We start from the raw sequence: 24542 nt of genomic DNA, 5'->3' as shown, positions 1-24542 counted from the left end.
TCGAAAGCGGATACAATAAATTTTTATTTCTTATTATCTGTGTGGCATTTTTATCCTGCTGCAAAGTTTCATCCGATTATTTTTGTCGACAAAAGGGCTTTTGTCAAAGAGGACTTCCGCGTGGGAGCGGGAATCAATTGTTTCTACTAACTTCATTGCGCGGCGTAGGTGTTATAGCTGACGACCAGGAAATCGACCGAGTGCAGTCCTCCAGTGATTATTCCGACCACCTAAAAGAAGAAAGAAGCGTACGAAGTTGTGTGACATGTCAAGGAATGCTCAAGAACAGTGGACACTTTCAATGCAGAAGTTACGTAGAGTTATAGAATACAGGCGTACTGTTGTCGTACAAGACATGTTAACATGTATAAGAGCAGCCGTAAACAAAATACGCTCAACGCACGTTTTTATGAGATGGCCACAAGGTTAAATGTGTGTGTGTGTGTGTGTGGGAGGGGGGGGGGGTGGCACGGGTGCGCAAGCACGGGCACACTGCCCCTGCAATTGTCGAGAAATATATCAAGGCGTCGAACTCACCGCGTGTACAGGCACCTGAGGGGATTCCTTGAGTAGCTTCACCGAGGCGCCCGCGTACATCACTGCTGCCGTCATCTGGTAGAACACGTTCTGCGCGAAAGAGAACCGCGCCTGTCACCTACAGATGCTCCCTACGACAAGGGACGTTCTCTAGACACCACCGCTATCCAGTTGAATCAATGGTGGTAAATTCATCAATATGTGGCCTACTTGACTCAGAGTAAAACAGCCAGCGCAGATATACATGTAGATTGTTTCGCAAGTCCTGCTTCCGGTATAGCCGCATGACCATTCGACTTTTCCAACGTCCCTTCTCTCGTGAAGTGGGATGGTTAAGCTACCCAAAGGCGGCTAAAACCTAGAATTGACCTCCACGGGGCCACGGCAAAAAGCGCTCGCAACAGCACGGCACTCGCACATGTGCCTGGCAAGTCAAGCAGTGCTTGATGCGTGTGTTCGCCACATGGACATGTGTGTAATTTTTTGTATGCGTGTGAATGTCTACAATAATTTTGTCAGCCAGATTAGTATTATTTATTTATTTATTTATTTATTTATTTATTTATTTATTTATTTATTTATTTATTTATTTATTTATTTATTTATTATTACCCTCAAGGCCAAAGGCAGTAAAGAGGGGAGTGAGTTACAGCAAATAAGAAAAGAAACCAATATAAGCAGTTAGAACGTTTAAGTACGAAGGCATATACAGTTTTAGCCAGGGTTAACAACGTCGTGATAAATTGGTAGCGAACTAAGATAGTAAAGCAGTAAATACAAAAGTACTTAGGTTACAACCATACAGTAAACAACAAGAATAAAAAAGGCTTCAATTACAAGATATTAGCTAGAACTGCTCGAAATCTTTGTTTATCGTAAATGAATACGACTTGACCAGGAAGATGGTTCTATTCCGTGGATGACCGCAGAAAAAATGACTGCAAAAAAGTTTTAATGTGACATCATTCAAGACCAAGTTTATAATGGTGGACGATTCGAGGCGATACGTATTGTGCCTGAAAAATGAAATTGTTGCGGAGTGCTGAATGATGGTATAATTTATGAAAAAGGACTAAACGTGCGATTTTACGACGAGAAGTGGGGTAAGTGCAAGGTTGGTTTTCATGGCAGACAAACTTGCACTTTTGTTGTAAATAAGCAAGGTGAGACGAACTGAATTATTTTGCACGAGTTCTAATGACCTAATTACTTTGTCAATGGCAGGATCCCAAACACCGCATGCATATTCAAGTTTCGGAGGTATAAGGGTAGTATAAGAAGCATGTGTTTTTTTTTGCGTGCGTGTGAATGTCTGCAATAATTTTGTCAGTCGGATTAGTATTATAGTGTGTGCCATAGAGTTCTTGATGCGTGTGTTCGCCACATGGATATGTGTGTTCTATTTTGCGTGCGTGTGAATGTCTGCAATAATATTGTCAGTCACATTAGTAGTATAGTGTGCGTCATGCAGCACTTGATGCGTGCGTTCGCCACATGGACATATGTGTTCTTTTTTTGTGCATGTGAATATCGACAATAATTTTGTCAGTCAGATTAGTATATACGTAATGTGCGTCATCCAGTACTTGATGCGTGTGTTCACCACATGGACATGTGTGTTCTTTTTTGTGCGTGTGAATATCTACAATGATTTTGTCAGTGAGATTAGTATATAGTGTGTTTCATGCAGTACTTGATGCTAGTCTTCGGCACATGGACATGTGTGTTCTTTTTTTGTGCGTGTGAATGCCTACAATAATTTTGTCAGTCAGATTAGTATATAATGTGCGTCATGCAATACTTGATGCGCGCGTTCGCCACATGAACATGTGTGTTCTTTTTTTTGTGTGCGTGTGAATGCCTACAATAATATTGTCAGTCACATTAGTAGTATAGTGTGCGTCATGCAGTACTTGATGCGTGCGTTCGCCACATGGACATATGTGTTCTTTTTTTTGTGCATGTGAATATCTACAATAATTTTGTCAGTCAGATTAGTATATAGTGTGCGTCATGCAGTACTTGATGCGTGTGTTCACCACATGGATACGTGTGTTCTTTTTTCTGCGTGTGAAGATCTACAATAATTTTTTCAGTCAGATTAGTATATAGTGTGCATCATGCAGTACTTTATGCGTGTGTTCACCACATGGATACGTGTGTTCTTTTTTGTGCGTGTGAAGATCTACAATACTTTTTTCAGTGAGATTAGTATATAGTGTGTGTCATGCAGTACTTGATGCGTGTGTTCACCACATGGATACGTGTGTTCTTTTTTGTGCGTGTGAATATCTACAATAATTTTGTCAGTCAGATTAGTACATAGTGTGCATCATGCAGTACTTTATGCGTGTGTTCACCACATGGATACGTGTGTTCTTTTTTGTGCGTGTGAAGATCTACAATACTTTTTTCAGTGAGATTAGTATATAGTGTGTGTCATGCAGTACTTTATGCGTGTGTTCACCACATGGATACGTGTGTTCTATTTTGTGCGTGTGAATATCCACAATAATTTTGTCAGTCAGATTAGTACATAGTGTGCATCATGCAGTACTTTATGCGTGTGTTCACCACATGGATACGTGTGTTCTTTTTTGTGCGTGTGAAGATCTACAATACTTTTTTCAGTGAGATTAGTATATAGTGTGTGTCATGCAGTACTTGATGCGTGTGTTCACCACATGGATACGTGCGTTCTTTTTTGTGCGTGTGAAGATCTACAATAATTTTTTCAGTCAGATTAGTATATAGTGTGTGTCATGCAGTACTTGATGCGTGTGTTCACCACATGGATACGTGTGTTCTTTTTTGTGCGTGTGAATATCTACAATAATTTTGTCAGTCAGATTAGTACATAGTGTGCATCATGCAGTACTTTATGCGTGTGTTCACCACATGGATACGTGTGTTCTTTTTTGTGCGTGTGAAGATCTACAATACTTTTTTCAGTGAGATTAGTATATAGTGTGTGTCATGCAGTACTTGATGCGTGTGTTCACCACATGGATACGTGTGTTCTTTTTTGTGCGTGTGAATATCCACAATAATTTTGTCAGTCAGATTAGTACATAGTGTGCATCATGCAGTACTTTATGCGTGTGTTCACCACATGGATACGTGTGTTCTTTTTTGTGCGTGTGAAGATCTACAATACTTTTTTCAGTGAGATTAGTATATAGTGTGTGTCATGCAGTACTTTATGCGTGTGTTCACCACATGGATACGTGTGTTCTTTTTTGTGCGTGTGAATATCCACAATAATTTTGTCAGTCAGATTAGTACATAGTGTGCATCATGCAGTACTTTATGCGTGTGTTCACCACATGGATACGTGTGTTCTTTTTTGTGCGTGTGAAGATCTACAATACTTTTTTCAGTGAGATTAGTATATAGTGTGTGTCATGCAGTACTTGATGCGTGTGTTCACCACATGGATACGTGTGTTCTTTTTTGTGCGTGTGAAGATCTACAATAATTTTTTCAGTCAGATTAGTATATAGTGTGTGTCATGCAGTACTTGATGCGTGTGTTCACCACATGGATACGTGTGTTCTTTTTTATGCTTGTGAAGATCTACAATAATTTTTTCAGTCACATTAGTAGTATAGTGTGCGTCATGCAGTACTTGATGCGTGTGTTCACCACATGGATACGTGTGTTCTTTTTTGTGCGTGTGAATACCTACAATAATTTTGTCAGTGAGATTAGTACATAGTGTGCATCATGCAGTACTTTATGCGTGTGTTCACCACATGGATACGTGTGTTCTTTTTTGTGCGTGTGAAGATCTACAATACTTTTTTCAGTGAGATTAGTATATAGTGTGTGTCATGCAGTACTTGATGCTAGTGTTCGGTACATGGACATGTGTGTTCTTTGTTTGTGCGTGTGAATGCCTACAATAATTTTGTCAGGCAGATTAGTATGTAGTGTGCGTCATGCAATACTTGATGCGCGCGTTCGCCACATGAACATGTGTGTTCTTTTTTGTGTGTGCGTGTGAAGATCTACAATAATTTTTTCAGTCAGATTAGTATATAGTGTGTGTCATGCAGTACTTGATGCGTGTGTTCACCACATGGATACGTGTGTTCTTTTTTGTGCGTGTGAATATCTACAATAATTTTGTCAGTCAGATTAGTACATAGTGTGCATCATGCAGTACTTTATGCGTGTGTTCACCACATGGATACGTGTGTTCTTTTTTGTGCGTGTGAAGATCTACAATACTTTTTTCAGTGAGATTAGTTTATAGTGTGTGTCATGCAGTACTTGATGCGTGTGTTCACCACATGGATACGTGTGTTCTTTTTTGTGCGTGTGAATATCCACAATAATTTTGTCAGTCAGATTAGTACATAGTGTGCATCATGCAGTACTTTATGCGTGTGTTCACCACATGGATACGTGTGTTCTTTTTTGTGCGTGTGAAGATCTACAATACTTTTTTCAGTGAGATTAGTATATAGTGTGTGTCATGCAGTACTTTATGCGTGTGTTCACCACATGGATACGTGTGTTCTTTTTTGTGCGTGTGAATATCCACAATAATTTTGTCAGTCAGATTAGTACATAGTGTGCATCATGCAGTACTTTATGCGTGTGTTCACCACATGGATACGTGTGTTCTTTTTTGTGCGTGTGAAGATCTACAATACTTTTTTCAGTGAGATTAGTATATAGTGTGTGTCATGCAGTACTTGATGCGTGTGTTCACCACATGGATACGTGTGTTCTTTTTTGTGCGTGTGAAGATCTACAATAATTTTTTCAGTCAGATTAGTATATAGTGTGTGTCATGCAGTACTTGATGCGTGTGTTCACCACATGGATACGTGTGTTCTTTTTTATGCTTGTGAAGATCTACAATAATTTTTTCAGTCACATTAATAGTATAGTGTGCGTCATGCAGTACTTGATGCGTGCGTTCACCACATGGATACGTGTGTTCTTTTTTGTGCGTGTGAATACCTACAATAATTTTGTCAGTGAGATTAGTACATAGTGTGCATCATGCAGTACTTTATGCGTGTGTTCACCACATGGATACGTGTGTTCTTTTTTGTGCGTGTGAAGATCTACAATACTTTTTTCAGTGAGATTAGTATATAGTGTGTGTCATGCAGTACTTGATGCTAGTGTTCGGTACATGGACATGTGTGTTCTTTGTTTGTGCGTGTGAATGCCTACAATAATTTTGTCAGGCAGATTAGTATGTAGTGTGCGTCATGCAATACTTGATGCGCGCGTTCGCCACATGAACATGTGTGTTCTTTTTTTTGTGTGCGTGTGAATGCCTACAATAATATTGTCAGTCACATGAGTAGTATAGCGTGTGTCATGCAGTACTTTATGCGTGTGTTCACCACATGGATACGTGTGTTCTTTTTAGTGCGTGTGAAGATCTACAATACTTTTTTCAGTGAGATTAGTATATAGTGTGTGTCATGCAATGCTTGATGGGCGTGTTCGCCACATGGACATGTGTGTTCTTTTGTGTGTTCGTGTAAATGTCTACAAACAATAATTTTGTCAGTCAGATTATTATAATAGTGTGTGCCCGAGAACATTCATGTGTGTTAAACGGCGTGATAAAAACTGGCGACGCTGGCTTTTTTTTGCGAGCAGATGTCGAACACGTTGCTGCTGTGGTGGACCGTACGATCAAGAACGACGACATTGGTTTTTCTTGGGAAATGTGCCATGTTCTTTTGGGGCGTGATGGAGTGTGTGACATAAAACGGCGACGATATCGGCTCAATGTTGCTTAAACGACGCCTCACCAGGCCACGTAGCAAATTTTGGTTATACGCTGGGAGTTGCTACGTGTATTCTAAGAAGTGCTCTAACACAACAATTTTTCACATTGGTTCTATCATAGCAGAGGTACAAATATTTGAAGTGATGATTGTGATTATAAGAAGGCGAAAAGGTGCTATATTCTGCAGCCCATTAGGGAGCACGGCGCAACGTCGTAGGGGAGGGGAGTGGGGGAGTTACCATGATTTCAGGAGGCGAGCGTCACCGCCAACATACACACTCTCTGCACTTGCCCGTCTAGCTTCCGCAAGCGAAATTCCTTCCCTACGCTCTCCCGCACCGGAGCAGGATGATCGCGGGACAAATACGTCACGGATCCGGCCTTCCTTTTTCTCTCTATCGCGTTTTTGCTGAGGGGCGTGCTTCCCGTGATGGTCTAGCGCGCCAACTGTTGCGCTTGTCTCGTTTCGCGCAGCGGACGATATTGCACGCTCTGCACGACTACGCCTGATCAGTGACACAATCTCGAGCAGTGAGGCAGGCGTGACAAGATGCTGGCACACGGTAGAAAATGAGATAGCTTCGTTCTCAGCGCGCGCGACTGCGCGACGTGGGAACAAGCACACGGAACGGAAGTAAACCTCTCTTACTACGGTACTAAGTAAAAAACATGCAAACATTCGGTTTGTATGTTTTCTTATTTCTCAGCTTTAATTCGTCTATTGAAGCAACAGGTTAAACAAATAACTTATGTTATTTGATGATGAAACCTAGCTAATAGCAGCAGCGGGATACTTTCGAACACTTGCTTACAATTTTTTTAACCCTGTATTTCATCAACACGCATTTACCATCGCACATGAACTTGGCGGATTCTTCCGGTTATGTTCGCAAAATTTGACCTCACTTGTACTTGCAACTATGCCAGCGTAGTCCAAGTTTTACACCACTCGTAAAACAGACTAACAACGCCATGGACCACTTGCATAAGTATTCTACTGGAAAATATGCGCGTTTTACCCACCCATATTTGGAACATTGCCGACAACCTGGCCATACCATGCCCATAACTTTCCCCCGATATAAACAAGATGCCTGGTTTAGCTCACCGTGCACACCGGAGAAACAAACTGCGAATCTCGTATGATGTACGAAAACACATGGAAAAACGGGGATTTAGTAATTATCTCCAACAATTCCATTTAAAGCGGGAAAGTGAAAGTTTCGCAAATCATTGCGCTTAAAATTCTCTCTGCATTTTCATGGGATGTCAACCGTCTCTCGTACTGTTGTTTAAGGAGTCTCGGAAACATTTATATTAGTGGCCGTTTGATACTCTGGAACGCTTCAATGAGCAACTTTCTAGATTCTATAATGAACCATCACAGGATAAACATACATCATTCGTCACTCAGAATATTGCTTCGTACTTCGAATAATTATAAGCACCGTGCCCCGCATATTTTACCGAGGATACCGGGAGAATACAACTAAATTCCGTGTATAACGCATAAAAATTGGGAAAAAGCGACTATCAGTAACTGTTTTCAGAGCACCTAAACAACCTACACAGTGCGAATTTTCGGTACACGTCACCGAAAAGTGGCCCTTATTTTTCAAAATACGGAATATATCTGCTGCCTTTTCTCCTGCCCGGAAACAAGGAATAGCGTAGCTCTTTTTTAAAAGTAGCCTGAAAATGGAATCGTCAAACTCGGGAGTGACGCATGCCTTTAGAAAAAATTCAAGTCAGTTTTCTATTGGTATTGAAATGGCTATGCACGTTCGACCAAGGTCATTTTTACTAGCATATCTACGATAATTATCGTAGATTATGTGGTGATTACACGATGAAATTCGACAGTTATACCTGTAAGAGGTTTGATTAGATTGTTGAGGATGTTAACGTACTGAGACTGCAACGCTACATAGGCTATCTCTAGACAGAGATTAAATGGTTCCAGCATTTGATAAACCCACGATTTCATCCCGTAAAGCACACCAGTCGTTTGGCGCGGCTGATTGTAATACTTTATCCGGACCTCCCCTCGTCCGCAGGTTAAATATGCCAAGCTGATTGTGTTTTCGAACACCGAAAGAGCGGTCCCAAAAAACTAGGCATGATGCAAGTTGCGCAAGCTGACATTTGTTAGGGCGGTAATTAACTGGGCGTTCTCGGCAACGCGAGTGTGTCTGGCCAATCCCGCGCGTCGTCCACTACAGGGCGTCTTGAGGAGGCACATAAGACAATCCTCACTGTCCGAGCAGGGTATTCGCAGTAAAGAAAGGCATTGCTTATGTGGGCACTCCATTAAGAAGGAACACTTAGCTTCAGCTGTAGTTTTTTTTTTTCTTTTACTTTCCAGCGTGCAGCCGAAAGTGCCCGCTTTCAAATGTAGAGGGGTGGGGGGTGCAAATGACATACTTCCCCCCCCCCCACACACACACATTTGAAAGTGTGGGGGCAAGTGCCCCCCTTGTCCCCCCGGTAGATACGCGCCTACGGCTCGCCGGATTTTCTGTTTCATAGGGCACGTAATATTTTCGCATTAATAAAGTGAAATAACAAGCCCTCATTTCGTCATTCTTAGGGTGGCAGGCCGTTTCTGTATGATATAATCATTGTTGGCTCCTCAATTCTAAGGTGTGCGATACTCCGTGATACTTATTCTTGTTAAAAAAGTTTACCTTCTCAACATGCAGACCATATTTTAACCAGCTGGAAGGCGATTGTTTACTCTTCGCGGCCGTGAGGTAATGTATCAATTCTATGCCAATAAATCGAGCGGAAGGAATCGGCCATGGTTCCCTATTATCAAAGCACATACACGCGGGTCTAGCCATTAAATACATTGTATAGGGCATAACATACGAGGCACGATAGGCAACTTGCAGCAAAGTCTCTGTACAGATAAAGTAGTTGCGTGCATTATTTTGCTAAACTGAAAATTTATCTGCACTAAAACGCGATGTCCTCGTGTTCCCGGCAAGCTTATTTCAGAACGAAAAGCCGTCAGCGAGCTGCGCGCCGCTGACAGAATTTAGACTGACGCTCGTGGTATTCTGATACGGCCCGATTTATTCACGTCCCCTTCTGCTGCCGCTGCTGCGCAAACGCAGTAACCCTGCTTTTTATGGTAGGTCGCAAGAGGGTCTGAGAGGGTTGCGAACGAAGATGGTCATTTTGGCGCGGAATAGCAAAGTTGTCTCGTCGTCTTCTGTCGCGCTGCTGTCGGTCGCGCTGCACGCGTCGCTTAACAGTACCAAATAATTTCTCGTCAAAGCCAATGCAAGGTAAATTTACCTGGTAGCGAAGCTTCCATGGGAGCCCATACGTTCAAAACATGTCGGTTCATCGACGGTTCGTAGCGCTTAGTGCCATCTGTATGCGGAGGGAACACTTCCGGCGGAAGAAAAAATAATGTGACGCCACATCTGTTAAAAACAGAAGTGACGTCAATTTGTTTTCGAAGGCGCTAAATTTGTTTTGTTGGCCTGCCTTTAGAGCTATATATTCAAATGCCCCGCCTTTCGACTTGAGGGGCGTTTCAAGCTTTCAGCGCGGAAAGCGATGCAGGAAAGGGCCAGCCGTACGGTTGTCGAAATTGCACCCCTGCACAGAAGATACTTACTTTGGAGGCCGACGAAAGCTTTAGGTGTAGAATGCTGATCCTATCGTCGGATGCCAAGACCGTCGGCCAGCGCAGTCGCACGAAAACAACTTAACAATTATCTAGTGGTTGTAACTCACTACTTTTGACTGAACACGTTAAGAAGCGATGAAGCTACCGGCGTCATAAAATTCAAACAAACTTCGACAAGCAAAAAAGCACAACGTGTGAGGGGGCCTTATTTCAACAGGGGAACTTTACGAGCGCGCCTTTCTGCACATTTCAAGACGTGCATTGCATTGCGAGTGATAGAGGCGTCAACGCCCTCTGTAACGATGGGCGCTGAAAAATATGCATTCATTAATAATAATGAAATTAAATGAAGTTGTATTTTCTTAACTCGTCACGAATATATAAAATTGGCCAGGAATTTCATTTTCGTTTAATGAATCTAAATGTGTCTCGCTTGAATTAAAAAAAAAAAAACTTTTTTTTCTTTCCCAATGTTTGTTCCCTCCAAACATAGTCGCGCTTCAATCGCTGCTCTCATAATCACCCTTGCTGATGTCAGTGACAATTTGTACTGAACCGCTTTTCACCCGAAGCTTCACGACTTATTTGGATCGACCTTGGCCAATGCGCAAGCCGCAGCAATACGAAGCCAATACAACCGGAACACCTCGTATACAGCTCAGTACGCCCAAAAGCGATGACTCCGTGAGCGGCACAGCAGCCAGTGAAATTACATTTCTCTCCTACTCCACGCGCGTGGATCCAGGCCACAAATATAAGACGAGGGCTTGAAAGACACGTGCAGCACACGTACTGTTTGTTCACACGGAAAGAGGACAAGCGCGAGGAGTTGTGCCTATTTTGTATTCAAGTCCATCTGAATCACGCCGCATATCATGAATCGATACAAAGTGTCCAAATGTGCCTTCGTAACGTGGTTGATCTCTCGGAGCCAGACTTGTACACAACGGATTATTAACGATTACATTGCTGACTCGGTAGCGCCCACTGCAGTTAAATTACTTTTTTGAGTAACCAATATTATGTATCTAGTTGCATTTTTCACGAAACAAGATGTAACAGGCCACGTTAGTGTTTGCCACTTAAACTTGTCGGGGACTAAAGTGTCCGAAGAGATGAAAACGTGTACGTAGGTTGTATCTACTTTCACGAATGAGCATCCTTGCAGTTGCGCCTCGATCTCGCCTCAGCATGGCAGTCTTGCAGATTTGCACACCTCTCTTCGAAGTCCGACCTTTGATTTTGTTTTTCTCTTTAAATTTATAAGTATCTCTCTCTATCTCCTGGCAGCTCGTTTAAGCGGCCTTCATAGGTGGTCCGAGCTGGTGCTTCAATCTTCTTCGTTTAGGGCAATGGTCGAATTTTCTGATACAGACAGAAGTTATTTGCCATCAAACGTATACGTTACTACCTGTTAGATATACGGGGTCATCCTTTTCAAGTCCTCCGGAATTTTTAAATGTCGCCTGTGGAAGACAGCATAACTCTTGTCCTTGAGCTGGAATATTCGAAGAGGTGGGCATTACTAGCACGAGAAATCGAAACACATGTTCACTTAATTAGGAAAAGCACTAATTAACTTTTTAATTAGTTACCTTATAGGGCACATATTGAAACTCACTAATTGTAGCCGGCGAGTTTGCAGTATGTATCCGCGTCTACACGTACCCAAGTGGAGCCTTACATTTTCACGGCAAGCTTTATGGCGCATATCTCTTAACTGCTGTCATTCTGGAAGTTCTTTCCAAGTGGATACGCCTTGCAAACTTAGTAAGTTTATTAGGAGGTTAATTAGGTAACGTTGTTTTACTTATTTAAATATGAGTTCCTATTTCTCGTACGAGTAATGACAGCATCTCTGAAGAATCCAGCTCAAAGACTAGAATTATATCTACAACAGATTATTTTTAAATATTCCGGTAAACTTAAGAATGATCACCCCGTATACGTGACTCATACACACGTATTTTTGTTATTGTAAGAAGAATATTTGAGGGCTGAATAATGCCACGTGCGTTTATTTCAGCTTCTAGCGACGCGAGGTACGCAGCTCGCGTCGCTGCGACGCGACCGGCGTCGCTGCGCCGCAGGCGGCGTCGCTTGACGCGTTTCGATCATGCACGCGAAACGTATAAATGCGGGACCACCGCCTGCGCTGGCTCAGTCCGACGAACGCCCCAGACGCGCTTGCTGCTTTCGCCGTCACCGCGTTGTTCAGTTGATTTCGGGCACAAGTTCGCCCATTAAACTCTTTTTACATCTAACCTCGACGCAGTGTTCCTTTCTGTCTGCCTGCGTGCCAGGTAGCTCACCGTGACCTACGTGACAATATCATACAGATTCACAATAAATTACACCACAGATTCGGCTACCTTTTCTAGGAACGTGAACGTTTGCTGTCGTCCGCTACAATTAGTCGCTTAAGCCTAAGTGGTTACGGAGTGGGGGCGCCGGCAGGAGGTCCACCAGATGATGGCCGACATATTAAAACCGCGCTTCTATCGCTCCACAGCGATGGCAACTTCGGGTGTTGATGCCAGGCAATCACCTACGGACGATTTTTCAGTTTTTGCTAGCCCTATCGGGAGCGCCTCCTCCTAGCGCCAGCAACAATAAAGCGCTGCGCCTCACAGAGGACCGAGACCCGAGTATCGCGGCACTGATTATTCAGTGCCGCCATCTTGCGAGTGAGCTGTCCGTACGTTACAACACAGCCCTTCACTTCAGCGCATACATCGAGCGAGTTTTCTGTCACTGCAGATGACTCCACAAGAAAGTGAGAGAAGATTACCGAAGAAAACTTCAGACAGCAATTCTTAGTGAAGATAAACAACGTGAGAACGGCTGCAGCGGAAGCACTGAATGAGACAGGCCAGCTCGGTCTACGTTCTAGTTACTGTATTTGTGTTACGTTCAGAAAAATAGGGACGAAAGTAACGTTAAACTAATCGATTACTGTTACGTATTTGTTCAATTACTTCTGCGGGGTAGCAATTGGTAACTGTAATCGCTTCCTTTTTTTCTGCAACGTGTACAAGTCTACTCGCATACGACACTTCGGGCGTTGCAGGCCAGCATACCGCTCAACGGAAACTTGTCACGGAGAGGGTCAGTCTTTGCCAGATGTATTATTTTCCTTCAACACAGCTTTCGTTGCAGCTAAGGACGTCATGAATTGTGTGCTGTTCGCTAATGAGCCCATCAACAGACCGATAATGTTCACTGGTTAACGTTTTCAATAGTTATGTAATGACAGTGCGTTCTCTAAATAATTAAAGCCACAGTAGTCTGCTCAGACTCATTTACTAAGAATCCCGAGAATATAGCACCACTTTCGAAATTTCCGTCATCGAAATGTATGCACGTTGTCTAAGCATTCTTAAGCCGTTAGCCTTCTTGAGACAACGCTGTTTTTTCCTTATTTGCTTTTCTTCAAGTTATCTTCAAGTGCACATATCTACGGTTTGCTCGTCCGTCATGTTACATTTAAGCCTCAAAGTATAGATAATACAACGGGCGATCCCTACTCTCTAAATGTGTTTTTCTTTAGATTGATATGGAGCTTTCTTTTTTTTTTCTTCATGTCTCAAATACTTCTGCTAAGAACGCTGCAACATCTTCAGGCTCGGGCGCTTAAAAAGTGAAGACAGTGGCGCATCTGCTGACTAGCCCTTGTCGGGACTCACTCCGGTGACGTGCTAATTAGGAAGTTGCTCAGAATGAAAACAACAATGCAGTGCACTGCATTGTTGTTTTCATTCTGAGCAACTTCCTAATTAGCACGTCATCGGAGCGAGTCCCGACAATGGCTAGTCAGCAGATGCGCCACTGTCTTCACTTTTTAAGCACCCAAGCCCAAAGATGTTGCAGCGTTCTTGTTCTACCATAGAACTGTACCATCCGCGATTACACACAACCACAATGTCGGAAGAAACGAGTCTTTCACACCGTATTCGTGTACCGGGAATCGAAGCTGCCCCAAGGGATCACCATTTCACCCATACGAAGCAATACAATGTATAAAGCAACCTGTGTTTGGCGAACTCTAAGATCGATCGCACATGCTCTCTCCCGTGCTCTTTCCCATGGGAAAGGAACTTTGCCTGCGTGATCCGATTTGCCACGCATTACCACCCGTCTTGCTTTTGTTGCCCCCAAGGATGACAACCGAAGGCAAGAGCGCGGGGTTGGACCGCGAGCAAGTGTCATCTAAGGTATTTAAGGCCCCACTGGCCCACTGTTAGACAGTCCGCTCACTCACTCTTAAGTGTACATATTGTCGGTGTAACATGCATCTCTTCTTTTTATTTCTTCTGAGCTTCAATCTGTATGACCAGCCACTTTGATGGAAAAGCGCAGCCACGACGCGTGGCGTGCTGCGAGCTCGAACACCCTCGTCGGACACGCATCGTGCGACATCGGAACGGGCAGACGCCAAGTGCATTCTCTGGTTCGATCGTCGGCAACTGCAGCTATGGGCATGTTAATTGTGTGTGCCTACGAACTGCACGACGGGCTGTATATAGGCTTCTACCGCAGGCGCTACGTAAAGCCAAGCAAATTAAGCAAAGAAGGTTAGAATATGGGTACACAGTGTTCTCAAATTTCCTTGCAAACACTTTTATTCCTTTTTTTTTCCTTTTCGTAGTCGCCGACACATCCTGAGAACGTCCCGATACGCATGTAACAAAGTAGAGAGAACAAAACCTACTTGTTTCCGTTTTTCTCAATAAGGCATGACTTGCAGGAGGGCTGCGTGGGCACAGACTATATACTCACATAAAAGACCTGCTTCATGATTTCCATGGTGCGCCTCGAGAAGAAGGTGCAGAACATGATGTGGATGCCGTTGAAGGAAAAAGCGTAGCTGACGCTGAACAAGAAGAGGTTCACGTTGGTGCTTTCCTTAATGGAGCACATGAGGAGGAACAGCACCACGCCGCCCACCTGGGAGGTCAATGGGATTGCCTGGCTGTAGACCTCTCCCTGTTTGCAAACAGCGTGACGTCACACCCATCTGCCGCACCTTCGAAGTGGGCGCTGGTTGGCAAAAAAAACGCTCGTGCGACCTGTTCTGTCTGCATAAGATCGCTGCTTGTATATCAACTGCCGCCATAGCGCAGACTACGGGAGGGCTCCGGGGCCCGAGCCGCCTCCGGAGTTTTCCGGGGGGGGCAGAGTGCTTCTCCCCCTGCGATGCCGAAGCCTGCACCCCCTCCCCCCCCCCCCTTCTACGCACACTTATAGTGTCACTACAAGAGTTTTGTCACCCGCGTCATTTGTGGTTTCTTGTGACATGCCCCGACCTTCTCACTCAAAATTTTATTGTGGCTAATAGCTTACTGCATCATTGTCGGATCAGATGTGCACGGATTTTAATTCATACTTTCGCTTTATTTCTGCAAATCCTGGCAATAGGAGGACAGGCGCATTAGAAGCACTAGCGGCGGCTGCCTTATCTGTATTTTCTCACTTCAACATGGTTTTAAATTTCCACTGTAAACGCCATGTACATACACAATATATTTTAATAAACAAACAGCACAAAGTTTATTATATTTTTGAAAGAGAAGAAGGTAGCCAATTAACAATTATTTCTAAAGGTATGGATACCCTATGCCTAGTGAATGAATACGTTGCTGCATGCTTTTCTGACCCTGAAAAACCCTGTAGATTTCAGTGACCCCTTCGGCAGATTCTTTTATCAACGGCGTGTGGAACGCACGTGAATGGTATGTGTATCAGTATTGCTTCTCTTTCCATTAAGCAATACTAATGATTCATGGAAAAAAAAACTCTTCTAATAATTTACAACATTTATTAGAGATGTAGACATCGCTACTTGCATGCCGAGGTCATAACTATATACAGGGTGCCCCAACTATAATGCATCAAGATTTTAAAAAAGAGCAATTGCGTTACTCCAATAAAACCTAGTGCATATCGTTTCGAATAGAGTGGAGTAGCCGCCAGTAATCTTTTCATTACTGAGATTTATTTAGGTAACTGTAATTCTTTGTCCAACTCGAGAAGTAGTCTCCTAATTATCAAAATGGGAACGAGGCATTTGTACGCACAGCCAAAGCACCTATATCTGCGGCATTTTCAGCGACATACTAATTGCGTCCTAATTTTTTCCGACAGAAAACTAAAGCCTGAGAAATACGAAAAATAGCCCCGTGACGGCGCTCCCACCCGCATCATAAAGCAGTGCCCTCAAACAGGCTCCCCGCGAGTTAGCCAGAACGAAATAAACGAAACAAAGAAAAACATCACTATCGAGCTGGTGCCTTATCTGGCGCACCCCAGCCGAAGTAACTCGTCGTATTTGATGTTGGAAACAAGCTGTGATATCTGTTGTCTTAGCGTAGATAGAGCGCACAGATGTTTCTTTTTTTTTTGCCACAAAACCTCTCACCACAATAGCGAATTGACAACGTCAGTGCAAATGTTTAAAGGTTCCTTTTGTTTCGTCCCAGTCGCCATGCCTTTCTCTAATGAGCAGAAGGCAAAGATTATCTTTGCCCTGGGAGCTGCAAATGACAACAAGAGGAAGGCCGCAAATATATATCAGTCATGTAAGTGTGGCGGTATAGACCAAACGCGTCGACTATCATCAGAATTGATGAAAACCTAAGACAAACCGGCAGCTTAAAGAAACAGCGACGGAGCTAGGGCTCCAGCTTTGAGTCCTAGCCTACGCACGGATGTTCTAGCATTTATGGCCTCAAACCCTCATGCGGCCGGAGGATTCTAAACGACGGCCTTTCACCCGTACCACCTTAACCAGCACAAATGCTTGGAATATAGGGACCTGTAGAATCGTGTAGATTTATCGAATTGAGTCTTCACAAAAGCCGATGAGTCACCGGACTTTTTGGGCAACATCATGTGCACAGATGAAGCCAATTTTCACAGAAACGGCCAGGTAAATTTGCGTAATGCACAGTACTGGAGCGACTCCAATCCACACTGGGTAATGCGCAATCGGCACCAGTACCAGTGGTAGTTCAATGTGTGGTGCGGAATTTACGCCGGTGCTATAATCGGTCCCATCATCTTCAATCACACACTGACTGGACAGCATAACGTGAACGAAATCCTTGAAGGAGTGGTGGATGGGTTTCTCAGCGAAGACCCGCTGTCACGTCTTCCACTTCTGTGGTATCAGCAAGATGGAGCACCAGCACACAGCAGCAGCCGAGCACGACTGGATGCAACTTTTCATTCGCAGAAGCTTGGAAGGCATGGGCCTCTAAATTGGCGGGCTAGGTCACCTGACCTCGCTCCACTCGATTTCTTTCATTGGGGTTATGTGAAAGATTGTGCTTACATGATCGAGACGGACGTGAGATTAGCTCAAGGCAGGGACGTACCAAGGGAGTCGCCCACGCTACCACTCCTCACACACATTCCTAAAGAGCCGCCAAATCAATCTTGAGACTTGAGAGCTGCCTTTTTCACTCCTTTTGGATGGCGGCAGTTACCGTCATCTGCTGGGGTGTGAAGGCCAGTCTTCTCATTGATTCGGTGCCCGCGCGATTAACTCGAGGTGCGTTCAATTGTCACCGTCTGTTGCAATGGTCCCGCGTATCGCTGTTGCTTCGTTAGTTCAACCTGCTTTGTTCAGATTGATCCAGGGACCAGGAAAGGGATTAAGTTCGTAGTCAGCTGGCATGTACGCTCGTGGAAGGAGTTGCGGCCGGAGAAAGCGCCAGCTGCGTTTAACTTTTCCTTTTGCTTCGTTATTTCCTGGAGTGACGGGTCGCCGCGACGTTGGCAGATCCTCGAAACCACATACTCGCGCTATGGGTTAGATGAGGTGGAAAATAAAATCACGTGAAACAGCGCCCGTCACCAAACCCGGCAATAACCGTTAAACCCATACGCAATATCAATGTCGCCCGTTACTTCGCCTGGTATTTCCCCTAATTGTACAGCACTTCTCGTGCAAAATTAGCTACGGGAAACAAGAGTCGCAAATAGTTGAGAAATTAAGCGATCTACTAAGGTAGAGCAGAGGCAACAGCCAAATAGGAAGGAAAAGCAAAAATTAATAAATTAAACAGTCATTTGTGAAAATATTTATGGATCAAAATATTTTTTTATTAAAAAGGAAGTAGAGAAAATGCTGTCAGGAGTGGAGAACGATTCCGTCTCTTTTGAAAGATATTTCTGCAGTTATCAGTCGAGCCGCCCGACGTAGGCACTTCTCTGCTGTGCTTATGTGGGTGTTTTTCTAACCTTCCGCGGTAGGCGCAGTAGATCTAGAACAGCAGCGTCTTGCGCTCTACGCGGTTCTACGGGACTGACGGCCACACATCGTTACGCAACTTCCCAAATAACAATACGAATCGATTTAGGCGCTTAACTTGGCAGAGCAGTAAACGAGGGATTAAAAAGAACTGTTCCGCAAATATATATATATATATATATATATATATATATATATATATATATATATATATATATATATATATAATTCTTCCAGAACTAATTCGAAAAACGCTACTAGAAATCTTTATTTTACACTTTTGCTTGTGTACTTGTTCATGGCAGTGTTCTTCCTGCGCTACTTTCCTGCACGAATTTTTTCATGCGGTTCCTTGCTTGCCAAATAAACGAGAAGTGTATCTCACAGGCGTACCTGTGAGATACACCTTATTTCATTGCTATTTTGCGTGTTTACGCGTATTTATGGCGAACGGTGGGCATTATTCACATTTGTACTTGTAAAGGTACCCCCCCCCTCATTTGCATAGAAAAGTTACCTTGGGCTGCACCTCCCCCACCTTCCGAAAAAAAATCCTGGGTACGTGCCTGGCTAAAGGCAAGGATAGCGGATGTCTGCCGTAGAATTCCAGCGTATGTCATCAAGAAAGCCACTGAAGATGTGATAAAGCGGACTCAGTACTGCTTAGCTGCATATTGTCACGTGGTCGTGACGTTGAATAACACAGTAGCAGTACTGTGAACGACAAAACTAACTTTTATTGGGCGAACCTGTGCCCACAAAACAGGCTACACTTATAGCGCAACGATAGCGGCGAACACGCTCGGCGATCGTCGAAAATCTGATCAGCGGGTCAAGCGCGTCGGCTTTTATACAGCAATCATCGAATGTTCCAGATTAAACGTTGGGACCCGCATGCCTTCTAAAATGTTCTACACCATTCGTGTCAAGCGATGAAATCAGATAACACAACGTTCGGCGACAACAGACAGCGGATAGAAGCATCGATAACTTTTCAGAAACTTCGGACACATGCAGGCGCGTCCCGCGCTGTGCGATAACATTTGTTAGGCGACAATACTTGTCGCCCGATAAAGACAAGCACACGTGTCAATATGGAGACCTGTTCGAACGCACCCTCTAAGAGGTAGCCGGTGTTCAACGGCGCTTACGAATTCATAGATAATAAAGGCACGCTTAAATCTGATTTTTTATTTTTTTTGCAGATATCTTGATTGCCAAATGGGCTCATTTAGAAGTGCTATATTTACTTTCTTGAACGCATCGGTTTTGCCTTTTCTCTGCACGTTCGTCGCTTCCCGGTCTGTTTATTTCGCTTTTATTTTTTGCCACGAGCCTGTTTTTGCAGCACGTATGCAGTTTAATGAAAAATAAAACGGTCACTTTAATTTGGCCTTAGTCCGAAGCAAGTTTCTGGCGGAAAATATAGCTGCGCGCGCAGTCTGTCGATGCGGTGCGAGCAAAGCCGGGATTTCGAAGCATTATGTGCTTATTGCTATTCGCATTTCATGCATGGTCAGAGCGGCGATTCGGCCGCGTTATCGAAAGGCTTTTGTTATCAATGTGACCAGTCGGCCTTGAGAGACCGATGGTAAGTGTGACGTATAAATGAGAGGAAGGAATAGCTAGCTGCAAAGCCGCGAAACCTGCTGTTGGTGCTCTTCCGTACCATTATCAAGGTGATGCACTGTCTCTTCGGATTTGCGACATGCAATGCAGTTGCTTTCAATCAGCTTATTAAAAGGCGCTGCTTTATGATGCGGGTGGGAGCGTAGTCACGTGGTATTTTTCATATTTCGTGCGGTTTGTTTGCGAGTCGAAAAAAATTGCACGCCATTAGTACGTGGCTGAAAACACAACAGTTAGATATCATTTGGGGGTGCCTACAAATGCTTCATTGACACTTTGAAATTTAGGAAGGTACTTCACGAGTTACATAATTAATTGCAATTACCGACTTAAATCTCAGTAACGAAAGAATTATTGGCGGCTACTCCACTGAACTGGAAACAATATGCACTATGTTTTCTTCGAGTAACGCAACTGCACTTTTTTAAAGTCTTGGTGCATGGTAGTTGGGGAACACTGTATTTCAGTAAGCGAAATGAGGCTAAGCCGGATTCACTCGAAATCAGAATAAACAGCAGTCATGCGCAGCAGCGCTAATATATACTCGGACTCACAGAAAAAGAAAAACAAAAGGCAGAGAGAGCTGCAGTTTCTCCGGAAAGTCGAAGCAGTATTAATGATAGCGAAGTATAAAACAATTTCACACGGGAAGCTTACACCACCGAGAGACGCCAGATTCTTGGTGGTGGGAGAATACTCAGGCTGTGAAATTGAACTGTCTCCTGCTATGAGGCATTGTAAATTCTCATATCAGGCCGTCACTTCAGCGAACAATTCTTCGAGGTCACATGAAGTTTCTCCAAGCGTAAAGAAGCCCGCAAATGAACGCAAGGTGGCTCGAGCGGAAAGTCACGCTGGAATTTTGCGAGTATTTGTTGGCTGCTTTCACGTTCGGATAAACACTCTTATGTAGCACGTATTGAGCAACAGAAACCTTTATGGGGAGTTTTTCATGTTGCTCTACAATTTTTTCATTGGAACTTTTCATCTAACTATAATATTTGAGAAGTTGAATAATTAATTAGGACTAATTATCTAATTAAGCGGAATGAAAAAAAATCATCTGAATATCTCCAAGTGACGGTAAACAACATTACCTAGGTTGTGTCCAGGTACGTGGCATTTGCATATTTTTAATGTTTGGCTCAAGTTACACGGACACCCTGTATATGTGGCGTTCGCAAAGCTGTTCGGGCCTCAGCTCCCCCCGACCCACCGGAAAAATGAAAACTTTCCGCCTATGACTTCCGCGATCGTAATTCCGACATATTGCTATCTTTTGAAGTGACAGCATCTACAAACTGTGCTTAGAAAGTATAATCGTTCCCATTTTACCGGCACAACAACGTAGCGTTGCTGTCGACTGTGTGGTTCCCTTAAGTCAGCACGTAGTTATTTCGTAAGAGTGTGCCTCTTCCGTAGATCAAACAGTCACAAAAAAAAAATTTAATATTCTTCGAAAGCGAACGTTCCATCAAAATGCGAAATGATACTTCGCTTAAAAGACTAGTCTTCGGACCAAAAATGTGTATTGCATTGTCGTGAAGGCACTCATTTGCAATCCATACACAAGATGAACTTCGTCTACAACTATCAGCCACGCCCATCACGGCCGCTCAGTGGAGCCGTACCAAGTGGCGGTGCCTAAATTCAGATGAGGGACGAATGCAGAAACACTTGTTGCCATGCTTTAGGAGCACGAAAAGATACCCCACGTGGCGACAATTAATCCAGGACCTTTCCTTACAGTGTCACCCATAAGCCGCTGTGGAGCTTAGGTATGTTATAAATTATAATTTAATTTTAATTATTAGTCATGGTCATGTGAGTGTACAAAGCCAAAGCGTACATAAGTACGTAATCTGTTGTGCGGTAACTTTGCTGTGTCTGATTCCTCCCTTTGCTGCTCTCAACTTCACAAGACCCAACGTTTCCATGTTTATTTGGATCATCACAGCATGAAGTCCGTGCCGTAAAGGGGAGTATAACAATAAAGAAAAAATGGAACGTTCGGTTTTACTTAAAGGGACACTAAAGGCAAATAATAAGTCGATATGGACTGTTAAATACCATTCCAAAAACCTCGCAACGCTTGTTTCGTGTCAAGAAAAGACTTAGCTTACGAGAAAATTGCGTCTAAAGGGTCCGAATACCTTTTCCGAAATTCAAATATTCTGCCACCATCGGGCAAGTGCTTGAATGTCCCGGGGGAGTCTCTAAATCATGTCCTGCATTTACCACAGTTTCTCGATTATTAAGGCCATGTTTGCGATAATATTGACGCCTTAGAGATTTTCGAGCACTAATCTATCACTTTAGCTTGACTTAATTTTTGTCTTTAGTGTCCCTTTAAGACCGCTGCGATCTGCGTTAAATCGTGATAATTTCAGTGGTTTGCCGTTTGAGCTTTCCCCATGCTGAAATGGGTGTATTCAGCTGCGCCAGTGGGCAAAACATGCTAGGAGCTCATTTACAGTCACACTTTTCAGTCGACAGATGATGCTCAAATGAAGGGTTTTTCTTGTTTTTCTTTTTCGGCACACAGCGCAGACATGCGCTCACTAATATTCAACTGTGAGGCTTTTCTTTCGAGTAACCCGTACGGGTTTCCTTTGTATCAATTGCTACGATTGGGTGAATGTCTAATTTTCTTTTTATTAACTATTAATCGTGTGCGCGTGTGTGTGCGTGTGTGTGTGCGCAGTTATTAACTTACGCACTGACTTCCGTGATGTCAAACAATATAGGAGGCCGGTGTTACTATCACGAATTTCCTAGCCGTTAAATCTGGCAGTCTATTTTAGAACACAATGCACAGTAATATAACATACAGAGTAGACTTACAACTTCCAGGAAGTTGAACAGTCCCGTTGCCGTTCCTAGATATTCACTGAAAGTGACGTCAACTACTCCCATGACGGAGGTTTCCGGTTTCCTGGAAGGATTACATGAGCAGTTTTTTGTAACCAAGTGTGGAGGAGATTCTCAATATTATAATATAATTGAGACCCAGGGCGCCAACGGCCAAATTTCAAGGAAAGCCTTTATGGTTGACTTTTCAATAGGGCCTGACATGTAAAGTAATCAGGAAAGCCTTTCGGCGTCCCCCCTCCCTCCTGGACAAAAAAATGGTGAAAATCTGTGCTTAAAACGCATTAGAAACAACCTATAGGGGTGGGCGGTAAACGTAAAATACCAAGCCGCCCCGGTGTACTGTTCACCCCAACGACCGAGGTCGTGAGTTCGATTCCATTCAGTAGCGGCCACTTACCGACGTAGTCCGAATGCAAAAACACCCGCGTTCAGAACTACGGCGTCTCCCACGGACCACAGTTCCTGTGCTGCGTTGAGGCGTTAAACTCTAGGAATCAACTAAATGTCGTCGTTCCGAATATATAATGTTGGGTGCCTATTTCATAGGAGTTAGCTCTTGTCTCGCGTTTGCTTGAGTACCATATTTACTTCAGCACTCGAGAATAGTCGTATTCCTCGATGAAGTATGCACGTTTACTCCACTTGTGCTCTATCAGAATGAACGCACTCTATTGTGGGAACCCGCCGTGGTTGCTCAGAGGCTATGGTGTTAGGCTGCGAAGCACGAGGTCGCGGGATTGAATCCCGGCCACGGCTGCCGCATTTCAGTGGGGGCGAAATGCGAAAACACCCGTCTGCTCAGATTTAGGTGCACGGTAAAGAACCCCAGGTCGTCCAAATTTCCGGAGTCCCCCACTACGGCGTGCCTCATAATCAGATCGTGGTTTTGGCACGTGAAACCCCATAACTTAACTCTATTGTTGGAGAACTCTCAAATTTGGAATTCAATGTGAGAACAAGCGCTGTGCTCCCGCTCAAAAAATTGCCAGCACTCACTTTTTTCAGCGAGGGTATGCAGGCTTCGCAACTTTCGCATGCCATGCATGCTAACAAATGTGGCGCAGTCCACACCGAGACATGTGTGCCACCAGCGTGACAAGGCGATTGCCGTTTTCCTTGCCAGCGTTGGTCACTTAGCGCACACAGATTCAACTGTGCGTTTTAGTCTTAATTCCGAAATACACGAATACAGTGAGCGCGTTTGCACAAACAGAAAGGCCTAACCTGAAAACAAAAGACTAGCGCATATGGCGTAATCGGAGCGCAAATGTATGCCAGATCACAAAAGGTGCTCACGGTGTCCCATTTTGAGACGACAGACAGCTCTGCAACTTCGCCCACGTTCATTATTTCCACGTACCAGCAATGGCCAACGGAAAATCTCAAACTGTGGACCAAGTGTCAACACGAAGTGTGTTGGTTGGTTGTTCGGTTGGTTGGTTGGTTTGCCGGTTGTATGGCTCATGCCCACTATAGGATATTTGCCAAGACTCGGATGAGCTTGAAAGATAAAGGTTGGTTGGTTGCATCAGTGTAATGTCGCAATCATCAACTCTGGGGGATCAGCCATGAATCGAATGGTATAGGGTTCAGGATTTTTTTAGTGAGCAAAATAAATTGAAACTTATCTCGCAGCTTGAAATTGTGAAATGTAATGTTTGCTGTCACAGCTATTTTGTCTATAGCAACTAAGTATTACGGTAAATGAATATATTAACATAAAAAAATAATTTAGCACGCAATTCGTTTTGTCTCGCGCAGAAAATTGCAGAGGCCATCACAAACGTTTCTACGGCTAAAAGCCAGTTCGGTAACGCCAAAGGAAAGAGCCACCGGAAGAG

At 43.8% G+C, this 24542-nt stretch overlaps 1 protein-coding gene across 2 annotated transcripts; it reads right to left on the bottom strand.

Annotated features, from left to right (window-relative positions):
- On the bottom strand, window positions 1-24152 carry LOC135910426 (uncharacterized). Of its 2 annotated transcripts, none has more exons than XM_065442462.1 (5): window positions 24062-24152; window positions 22672-22762; window positions 14724-14891; window positions 538-627; window positions 1-230 (listed from the first exon to the last, which is right to left on the bottom strand). In XM_065442462.1, the coding sequence occupies exons 2-5, from the start codon at window positions 22741-22743 to the stop codon at window positions 153-155; spliced, it is 408 nt and encodes a 135-aa protein (XP_065298534.1). In that variant the 5' UTR covers window positions 22744-22762; window positions 24062-24152; the 3' UTR covers window positions 1-152. The 2 variants fall into 2 exon arrangements, with proteins under 2 accessions (XP_065298534.1, XP_065298540.1); XM_065442468.1 differs by having other exon boundaries at window positions 23998-24132.
- Between the last annotated feature and the right edge of the window lie 390 nt (window positions 24153-24542).

This window comes from Dermacentor albipictus, chromosome 1 (genome assembly GCF_038994185.2).
Source record: "Dermacentor albipictus isolate Rhodes 1998 colony chromosome 1, USDA_Dalb.pri_finalv2, whole genome shotgun sequence".
Taxonomy (NCBI): Eukaryota; Metazoa; Arthropoda; class Arachnida; order Ixodida; family Ixodidae; genus Dermacentor; species Dermacentor albipictus.
This window is presented reverse-complemented; position numbering and strand designations above follow the sequence as displayed.

Excerpts from the sequence above, each read along its gene's own strand:
- LOC135910426 (XM_065442462.1), bottom strand. The coding sequence starts at position 22,743 with ATGGGAGTAGTTGACGTCACTTTCAGTGAATATCTAGGAACGGCAACG. Across the intron at positions 628-14,723 it reads TCATGAAGCAGGTCTTTTAT|AACGTGTTCTACCAGATGAC; the intron begins GTGAGTATATAG and ends TCTTTCGCGCAG. Across the intron at positions 231-537 it reads CTCAGGTGCCTGTACACGCG|GTGGTCGGAATAATCACTGG; the intron begins GTGAGTTCGACG and ends TTCTTCTTTTAG.